A 9886-nucleotide genomic window follows, 5' to 3' on the forward strand; every position below is an offset into this window, starting at 1 on the left:
CAAGGACTCAAATGTCAGATTGGTCAAATTTTTTTATTGTTTTTAAAAGGGCGATTCATTCTAATTCGCTTGTTTTTTAATGTCTAGGACGGGGCTTGGTGTCTGAGAGGAGGTGTTAATACTAATATGAAGTAATATAACGATAGTGCCTTTATTACAGAATCCACATGAATGAATAGTGAAGCGGGTTAATCATGTCAAGGCCATATTCGTCTCATGATTCACAGACTGGCTATTGCTGGAACATTGCCTTCCTTTTTGTACCATTACTTGAAATAGTCTTTAACTCACACACACAATATACTAGATTCTTTGATATACTTTTCCCCCTCAGCATGACCGAAAATTGATTTTGCCCTTTTAAAAATTAAAGGGCAAAATACCACATGCATATTGTGCAACATGTTGAATGAGCTCATACATGCTGTCTGACAATAGCAAGTTCATACTGTAATAGCAGTAGATAGAAATACCTACAGATCACTAAACCACTATATTAAATAAAAAAGTTCAAAGGTTTAGTCATTTGACCAGTGTAACCATAGAAACAGCCATGTCTTTCACCGAAGACTTTTGACAGGAAGAACAGGATAATTGTGAGGGGGGAAAAAAAAAGCCCAAAAAGTTAAAAAAGTATTCCTCCATTAGAATGAACAGTACCTGCTTCCTCGAACACAAACATGCCTAGTAGGGAAACTGGTTTCCATTCAGGCAGCTTCTGTTCACACAGTTCCTGTGTTCATTTTTTTTTTTTTTCTCCCCCGTTTAAACGTCGGTCCTGTTCTAAGCGTCCCCTGTTCCAGGGGATCCACTCTCACACCTCACGAATTCAGATGTTCCACCTGTATAGCTGAGGCTTCCACTGTGATACACAGGTCTTTGTGAGGCGAGAGGTCGGTCATGCTGACCGTTTTGTACTGGAGGTCTGGCAGCGGCACGAGCGGCGGCTTGTACTGGTGGAGGTCGAACACGGCCTGGGGGTAGGCACCGGCCCTGTCGCCCCGGCTCTGGGCACCTGCTGTCGGAGCGCCTTCCGCTGGCGCCCCTGGTCCCGGTCCCGCCTGGCCCGGACTGTGGCTCCGCTGGGCCGGCACCGACCCCTGCGGGGCGGCCGCCATCTCCGGAGAGTGTTTATGCATGTGCTTCATAAGGTACGTCTCCTGTGGAGAGACGGATGGGCAGAGAGTTGGACGGAGGAAATTGACATTCTGACGCAGACATGGGTGGGGGGTGGACCCACGCTGCAGTGATCGTACCGAGGTGTAGGTGCGGTTGCACAGGCCACAGGAGTAGAGCTTGGCGTGCTTCACCGTATGAGTGGAGAGGTGAACCTCGAGGGTGGCCGAGTCGATGTAGCCACGGTTACAGTGGTGGCACTTGTATGGCTTGTCTTTGTTGTGTTGACGGCGGTGAGACTGTGGGAAACGAACATATCGTTATAAAGGACGAGGTGAAGACATCGGTACCAAATCTCCATCTAGGAAATGTTATAACTGGTTCCAAAATGCTACACAATTGTACATTAAACACATTGAGCTTCATATGAATACAGTCCAATTAATTCCAAAGTAGTTCTTCCAGGACTGATTTAAATTGTTTGCTTAATTTAGCAGCATTGATATTATAATCCCTATAGACATAAAGGTGTTACCAACAATTAAGTATTAATAAACACTTAGTTACAGTTTTAAGTCTGCAACTGAAAAGTGTTGTGTAAATCGAGTACAATACAGAATACTCCAACATAAAATATTAAGCTCACATATTAAAACAATCTTGACATCAGAATTGAAAATTTGATCGAATCGTATTGAATTGTATTGTCACACACTATAAACTAGGACTGGTGTGTCAAGAAAGTCATATGCCTATATACTAATGTTTTGAATCCCAGATACAGCGAATGTAAAAACCTCACAGCATTAGGCACTAATGGCTGTCTGAACGCTCCTGTTGCATGGTTTTCTACGACACATCATGGAAGAAAGAAATAGCGAAGATATTGGTCTTCATACCTGGAGATTTGACAGCTGAGTGAAGGATTTTTCGCAGCCGGGATGACTGCATTTATACGGCCGGTCTCCCGTGTGGATTCTAGACAGAGACCAGTGTCATTCGGGAGAGCTTAAGGACTAGTTTGAGGGGGGAAAAAGTTTATTTTGAAGTAAAAATAAACTGTGTAAACACGGAAACCGAGGGCGAGGAGGAGGAGGATGATGGGTAGGAGTGTGGATGAAATTACCTGTGATGCTGCTGCAAGTGACTGAGCTGCCTGAAGGACTTCTGGCAGTAGGAGCAGGTGTAGGGCTTCACTCCTGTATGAATCCGCACATGCTGGGCCAGGTAGCTGGTGTTTGCAAAGGACTTAGAACAGTGGGGACACTTATGGGGTTTGGATTCAGTGTGATTTCTGCAGGGAGAGCCAGAGAGAGACAGTATCAATAGCAAGGGTCTTAGAAATGCTGGTAAAACTGCACTCAGGTCAGAATAAAAGTGTCCTATCCACAGACGCGTGGCATTACAGTTATTACAGTACTTTTTAAATGTAGATGAATCTCGATCATTCCTAGTCTAATCAACTACTTCTAGACAAATGCGGTCATCTTCATGTTGGCTTTAAGGTGTCGATACAACATTGTATTTTTAACAAGTTGCTATTGGAAGGATGGAACATATTAATCAACAATTTTAAATATACTAAAGCATTATTATTTATGATGTGATGAATGAATAAATGAATTCTCACGTATTATAATCATATTAATGTAGTCAACGTTAAAATAGCATATTTGGTGTAACCAATCGTTAGTATATTTTTCATAATTCATATTCTTTGTTAAATCAGCATATTCAGTACAGTTAGTTTTGTGCTTAAGGCCTAATGCTTTCTTTTAGTGCGAGTATAAAACTCTTGATACAAATGTAGCGTCAGTTACCCACAACGAGGCTAGTCTCTCTATTGGCCAAGGCCCAACACCCCTTTGCTAAAATTACACAACCCTCAGGAGATGTGACTCTACCTCCTGGGAAGCGTATATACCTGTCAGAGCACTTTGCTCACCAACCTTGCTTTGTTTCTGCCGTTTTGGAGTTCACCCCATTATTTTTTACACTTTTGGATGTACACTTCATTTCCGTTCAACAAGAAGTCCGTGATCCACCAGAACAGTCGGTGAATATGTGTGCCAATTCAGTCCTGGAAGGTGACCACCACCGTGAAGGTAAACACCGAAGAATTACGCACGATGGCTTGCCGGCTCGCCAATCATCAACGCACCCTCATCAAACCGTTTCCCACCTCAGCACATCAGCAAAGGTTGAAATCCATCAGTGACGATAACTGACGTACGTGCTGACATAAGGGGGTGTGGTGGTGTGCATTCTTGCTGGCGCAACTCTGGTTCTTTTGCACGGATGGCAGAGAAATTGGCCAGGTAATTCAGCTTTTCATTATAGCAGTAAGAGTTTCGATTGGTGTAGGCTTGGTGTGATATCTGTGATAGCTGAAGTCTCTCTGATCTCTACAGCCAATTCAATGGGTTGGCAGGTCTCAGGCCATTAAACCTCAGACCTGCCTTATCCGGCCACGCCGCACAGAGTTCAGGAGGTCCCTGGGCCTTTTTGGAGACCTCCATTTCAGAGGCTTGTAAAGCTGTCTGAAAGTGCAGCATGGCAAGGTTAGAAAACACTCACACACACTCTCACACACACACACACACGCACGCTCTCTCACACGCACGCGCGCTCACACGCACGCGCGCTCACACGCACGCGCGCTCTCACGCACGCGCGCTCTCACGCACGCACGCGCTCACGCACGCACGCGCTCACGCACACACGCGCTCACGCACACACGCGCTCTCACACACACGCGCTCTCACACACACGCGCTCTCACACACTCCCTTGAATTTCACTAGCTTCTGCTTTTGCTCTGTAAATGCGTGTGTGTGTTTCAGGTACAGGGTAAGAGGGTGTACATCTATAGCATCTGAGAAAAAGCTTGAATAGTAAAGGAAAGTATGACAGGAAGAAAGCAGGGAAAAGCAGGGATGTGCGAAACGGAAGCCAGGGGCCAGTGTCTGTGTTCTACCAAACACATGACCATACGCCCACGATCAGCTCTGTGCGAGGGCCGATTACACACCACCTTCCAGCATGTTGTGTCAGTCTCGCACACCACTCCCAACGTGCCCACAGACGCGTAACTGCTCCCTGAACGAACGTTTTCTTGTTTGTTCCGAGGGTCCACAGTTTCCCACCAGTCCACAGTTCCTGTGCTCACAAGCCAAACACAGATGCCACTCTTACTCCAGCATGTGGACTACAGAGAGTGCGTCTTCCTCTGCTACAGAACCAGGTGTGATGGGGGGAAAGCAAGGTAGGCCCTGCCCCCCGCAAAACCCACAGACACCTCTCGCTCTGGCCTCGGCCATTTAACTTGACTGGAACTGGGGCAAGTTAACACACACACACGCGCACACACACACGCTCCCGGCTCTCCCTATCCCGCGGCAGTACCGTGTGTGCTGCTGTAAGTGACTGAGCTGTCTGAATGCCTTCTGGCAGTAGGAGCAGATGTAGGGCTTGGCGCCACTGTGGATGCGGACGTGCTGTGCCAGGTAGCTGGAGTTGGCGAAGGATTTGGAGCAGTGCGGGCACTGGTGCGCCTTCACCTCCGTGTGAGACTTGGCGTGCAGCTGCATGTCTGACTTATTGCAGAACGTGAGGCCGCACATCCGGCACCTATGGACAGGAACACACGCATACCGAGGGGAGGGGAGGGGGGAGGGGAGGCGGGAGGGGATGACGGGGTCAGAAGGAGAAGCGGGGTAAGGTCAAAGGATGAACGGAAGAGGAAATGGGGCAAGGTGGGGAGGAGGAGTGGATGAGGTGATGTAGGAAAACGAGGAGAGAGAGGAGAGAGAGAGAGAGGGAGAGAGAGGATGAGATCAGTGAAGACAACAACAGAGGGAAACCGTAGACTGCCAACGAACGGAAAGACGAGAAGGGAAGGCAAGAAACCCGAGCACAGAGAGATGAAGGGGAGGAGCGACTGAGGGAGCGGAGGAGAGAGTGTGTGTGTGTGTGTGTGTGTCGCTGGCAACAGCCATGCTGGCACATGCAGCCGCGTTCACATACCAGAGGGATAGTTGTCATACTTAACAAAGCCAACACACATACAGACTGAAACTCATTCCACATAGCTTAAAAAGCACAAGCACGCGCGCGCGCCCGTGTGTGTGTGTGTGTGCGCGCGCTTGCTGGGAAGGGAGGAACCATGCATTGCTGCCGTGCGAGTGAACAACGCATTAGATGCCTCCATTTCAGTCCTGCCTCTGCTACGAGCTTTTGAAAAATAAAATAAAAACCACCACACACACACACACACACATTGTGCATGCTGGCTCATGACCCCTGCGAGGTGCTGTACCTGTACGTCTTTCCTCCCTCCTTCCCCGCGTGGCCGTCCTCCGCGGAAAGGTCGTAGTGTTCGACTGGATGGTGCTGAAGAAAAGGAAATATGCGTCTGTTTGAGCGAGACTTCAGGGGAGACAGCGCAAGAGCACCTGCCGCGCGAGCGAACGCTCCACCTGTCCGGCACGTGCATTTAATGGAGAATTCTAATTAAAATAATGAGAATTGATCAATATGATTCTGATATCATGTGACTGGATTACTTATGGAAAGAGACTAATGGGCTTGTTTATTGTTTGTTTTGTCCCTTTGCGCCTCTCACACAGGAGTCACGTGGCAACACCACCAACATCCACGTTCGAACCCGCCCCGCCCAGCCCCGCCCCCCAGCCTGAAGGGAGGACTGCAAGTGGCCAAAGATAAAGGCTGGCCAGGTGAAGGAAGGTGACAGGACCGAAAGGCACCGCTTCAACGCCAGGAGGTGTCAGGGGCGCGGGGCGACCCTGTTAACCAGACGGTCACCCCAACAGAGATGTGTGCGTGAGGACGGCAGGGTGCTAACGGCGCATGAGTGCGTCAACGGTGAACGCCAGCACACGCCTCCGACACCAGTACAGGCCCTTTGCTCATTTTAATTACAATCCATATTTGTTGCTGGTTTAAGTGTTGTTGCTAGTTTAAACCAAGATGACATTTGGTATTGTTTTTTTTCATCAGCACAAAACCACACGCTCAGCATGGCTCAGGATCTGGAAAGATGAGTCAAACCCAGCGCAATTAACCTTCATCAGCCACTAGACGCTGGCACTATGGCGACACCCCCTTTTGCACACTTGACAATAAGAGACACTTTCATGGCTACAGTTTGTTTTGTTCACTCACAACATTTCCACACTGTGGTTCCACATAGAACAGGTAAAAGTGTTATCTAAAGTTGGCAACACCACTTGAATTGTCAAAAGTTGTGAGGGTTTTTTTTAATTTATTTTTGCCTTTCAGATATTTGACATTTTTTAGCATATGGCTCTTTTCTCCAGAGCAGCTTACATAAATCAATCAGTATATCATTACACATGCTCGTGGGAATTGAACCTGTGACCTTGCGGGTCCAAGCACCTTGCACTTCCTGTTCTACACTATAATCTACAATAAGTTTTGCTGCGATTTCTTCCCCCTCCCAATGTATAACTGCCCAACTGAATTACAAAACACAACCTCCACCTCATTTCTATGACATGCGTGAGCAGCTGTTCTCAGATCAGCTGATTCTACGTGTGTGTGCACGCATGCGGTCATGCTATCAAAGACAGGACTTTGAGATGATGGGTTTTACCTGACTGGCTGCACGGGCTGTTTTAAACAGGTCTCCGTCAATCATTTCAACTTAATGGTGTCTCTTTTATGGTAATAAAAGCTATAATAATAAAACTGGCAGTTTTTCCAAGGTAAAAATCCTTTGGCTGGCTGTGATATCCTATTGCTGCTCATCTAAGCCTTTTATGAACTGTCCTCTTATGTAATATATAGTTTTGTATATTGTGTTTACAATTTAACACAATGTAAAACAAGATGCACAGCCCATTATGCAAGGGCTAGTTGTAGAAAGCAGTCCCACCAAGGGCTGTACTCCACTCCACGCCACTCCACCATCACGCAGGAGGCGAGGGGGTGCACACGGATATGGTACCTGTCCAGTCAGGTGACTGAGCATCAGCGCGTCACTTCCTGTGGGCGGGCCCACCATCTGGAGGGTGGCTTTCTTCTTCCTGCCTCGTTTCGACGGTATTGGTATGATAACAGGGGAGCAGGACGCAGCATCTTCCTTCTTATCTGCCGGACATGGCAAAAAAAAAAAAACCCCACAATAAACGCTTGATCCGTAATTTCCATCATCCAGTGGGTTGCTGGGCTGTGATGTTTCTTTGATTTGCTATGGCACTGAGTTACTTGTCTGTATATTTACTATAGCAGTGCGTTACCTGTATGTAATGTTATCATAGTAGTCGCTGGATGTCCAGGGATAAGAGACGAAGCAGAGGACACAGGAGACACCAGAGTGACCAAGCCCGCTGGACAGAGTGCGAAAGCAAGAACCACAGAGAGAGAGAGAGCGAGAGTGTGTGTGTGTGTGTGTGTGAGAAAAAGGAGGAGGTACAAACAGGCAATGAGACAGGTCCCAGCAGCCACACCATCTGCACGTACATTAGGCATGACTCATGGTCCCCGAGGGCCTCAGTGGAGGTTTTGGGGAGTGGTGCGCTTTGCATGGCCACGCCGTCTGTACCTGCTGTCATGATTCCGGTAGAGGGGACCGGCACGACGGTGATGCTGTGAGACGACTGGGGCTGATGCGTCTGCTCCTGTTTCAGCGCCCGCCCTCCAGCTGTTGTGTCCATAGCCACACCCCCAGCAACTGCCACCACTGCTGTGGTGGGGTAGTGGGAGGAGCCATGTGGGTAGGTGGGGCTTTTGTCCTGCACCAGCTGTTCCTTCACCTTGTTTAGAAATACAGCATTCTCAATCTGTCACACACACACACACACACACACACACACACACACACACACCATTAAGAGAAACTAGAAATAAAACATTTGGTAAATTATGGCTTAAGTTTCAATGTGCATGTCTTAATGCAGTGTTTCTCAAATAGTCCACCCCCCTCCCGTACCAACTCTCAAAACACCTCATTGAAGAAGTCAGGGACACTGTATACCAAGTACAGGCATACTGGGAATTAAGCTAGAACCAAAATGTCCATCTTAAGGTGTTCAGGGTACATCTGAATATGCACAAATTCTGTGGACTAATAGGCAACATGTCCTTACCTGTCCTTGTACTGGAGACCAGAAGTAGGAGTTAAAATGGGAATCCTCCATTATTCCTGTGATTAACATGAAGACAAAACCAGTAAAAGGCAAAACCAATGCTCCCATAACAATAAGCAGCTGATCCCTGCTTCATGGTCATAACAAGGACAAGTTCATTAAAGAAATTATCAAGAAAACGACCTAGACGAATGCCGCTATGAATACTACACTGAGAGAAAGACCATTGGACTCAACGTCTGAGTCATGCGAATATAGACGTGCAATATCTTTTTTATTTAAAAAACAAAACAAATGAAACGAGTTAATATAGTACAGAAAAATAGCACCATCGGCCGTGGTAGACACAGGCCCATTATCCAGTTTGCTCTCTACATAAAAGCTGCTATACCAGTATCAGCTACTCACACATACACCTCTTATACACCTCTTATTCCAGTTAGTTAATAATTAATATTTGACTTTCGTGGTTGTCTGTACATCATAACCTTACTGCTCCAAACATTTTGTGTTTCTTATGCAGACTTGTTTGGCGGGACCATTCTTGTCGAGACGTTGTTCAGACGTATTCAGATGCACATAATGTATCATTGTTTTTGCGAATGAAAAATTAAGTGTTTTGTGGTTTGTTTGTTTTTTCTTTCGAAAAGGCCACATAATATAATGGAGAAGATTATTCTATAAACCATAGGTCCTTTTATTTAAATATAGCCTTGCTAAGGACTGCTGATACGGGATCAGCAGCGTCCTAAACGCGTAACGTTAACCCCACGAACCCACTCTAACCATCGCGCCCGTGGAAATACACGGAGGTGAGGAGAAAAAAAACACCCGATGATTTGGGGGAAAAAAAAGGACAAGCGAGGAGAAAAAACGTCGCCGCCGAAACCGGGGCTTGACGCTGACTTCCGGCACATGAGAGACGACGGCGAAGCGACAGCTGCACAAAAACAACGTTCAAGCAAAAAATAAAAAACACACACCAAGCCTAATTACCCGTCGAGGACACTTTCATTCCCTCCCCGGGGAATTCCTCCGGTCGGGGTCGTTTCTGAAGGCAGTCCAGAAACACTCTCTTGAAGAAATTCAACGAGTTTCCGTTCTTTGGGTTTTTTTTTTTTTTTTTTTTCCTTTTTTTCCTCTTTTCTTACGGAGTTGCCCGAACTGTCTACGCCACACTTCCGCCGAATGAGGTCGAATTTCACAAACGGCTGCCATACGCCCTGATGTCACTTCCGACCAGTAAGGTCACATTACACTGAATTACGGCTGCAGTGAAATCATCGTGGATTCCAGTGCATATCCAGTGTATATAAAAACGTAACTAAATTAATTTGATGTCCGAGTATCTGACTTTCAGTAACAATAAGTGTAATCACCTTAATGTATCAATCGCGTGGTATTGCTGACGCAGGCTGTTGCATATTGTAACGAGTTATCTAGTTATTCTGTTGTTTTAAATTGTTTAACCAATCGTGTGTATTTATAAAATTCGTACTTGTATAGATTTGATATTAGACCATGGGGGAAACGTGTCTGAATGACCGCACGATGTCGCCAGAGAGATTTACAGTCGCTTCCGTTGGATGAAGTCAGTACTTCAGTACTTTTCCGGTTGGTACGGTCTTCTTAGACTTTTAC

The 9886-nt window shown here is 46.6% G+C and overlaps 2 protein-coding genes across 7 annotated transcripts in view; one reads left to right on the plus strand and one right to left on the minus strand.

The window, feature by feature from the left end:
* Positions 1-14: 14 nt before the first annotated feature.
* znf384b (zinc finger protein 384 b) lies at positions 15-9433 on the minus strand. 4 transcript variants are annotated; one of them, XM_035530963.1, is made up of 11 exons: positions 9242-9433; positions 8246-8301; positions 7702-7939; positions 7397-7486; positions 7105-7247; positions 5434-5507; positions 4521-4745; positions 2243-2410; positions 2016-2094; positions 1257-1415; positions 15-1160 (listed from the first exon to the last, which is right to left on the minus strand). In XM_035530963.1, the coding sequence occupies exons 1-11, from the start codon at positions 9258-9260 to the stop codon at positions 822-824; spliced, it is 1590 nt and encodes a 529-aa protein (XP_035386856.1). In that variant the 5' UTR covers positions 9261-9433; the 3' UTR covers positions 15-821. The 4 variants fall into 4 exon arrangements, with proteins under 4 accessions (XP_035386856.1, XP_035386858.1, XP_035386859.1 ...); XM_035530965.1 differs by having other exon boundaries at positions 9229-9427; XM_035530966.1 differs by lacking the exon at positions 9242-9433 and adding an exon at positions 8739-9161.
* Positions 9434-9533: 100 nt separating this feature from the next.
* si:ch211-154o6.3 (uncharacterized protein LOC563854 homolog) overlaps positions 9534-9886 on the plus strand; it is a 6883-nt gene continuing 6530 nt past the window's right edge. Inside the window, exon 1 of one of the 3 annotated variants that reach the window (XM_035530968.1) lies at positions 9534-9886. This exon is cut by the window's right edge and continues 294 nt beyond it. The gene's annotated coding sequence lies outside the window, so the exon portion shown is untranslated. The other 2 variants (XM_035530970.1, XM_035530969.1) reach the window with 2 other exon arrangements.

This window comes from Electrophorus electricus, chromosome 10 (genome assembly GCF_013358815.1).
Source record: "Electrophorus electricus isolate fEleEle1 chromosome 10, fEleEle1.pri, whole genome shotgun sequence".
Classification (NCBI taxonomy): Eukaryota; Metazoa; Chordata; class Actinopteri; order Gymnotiformes; family Gymnotidae; genus Electrophorus; species Electrophorus electricus.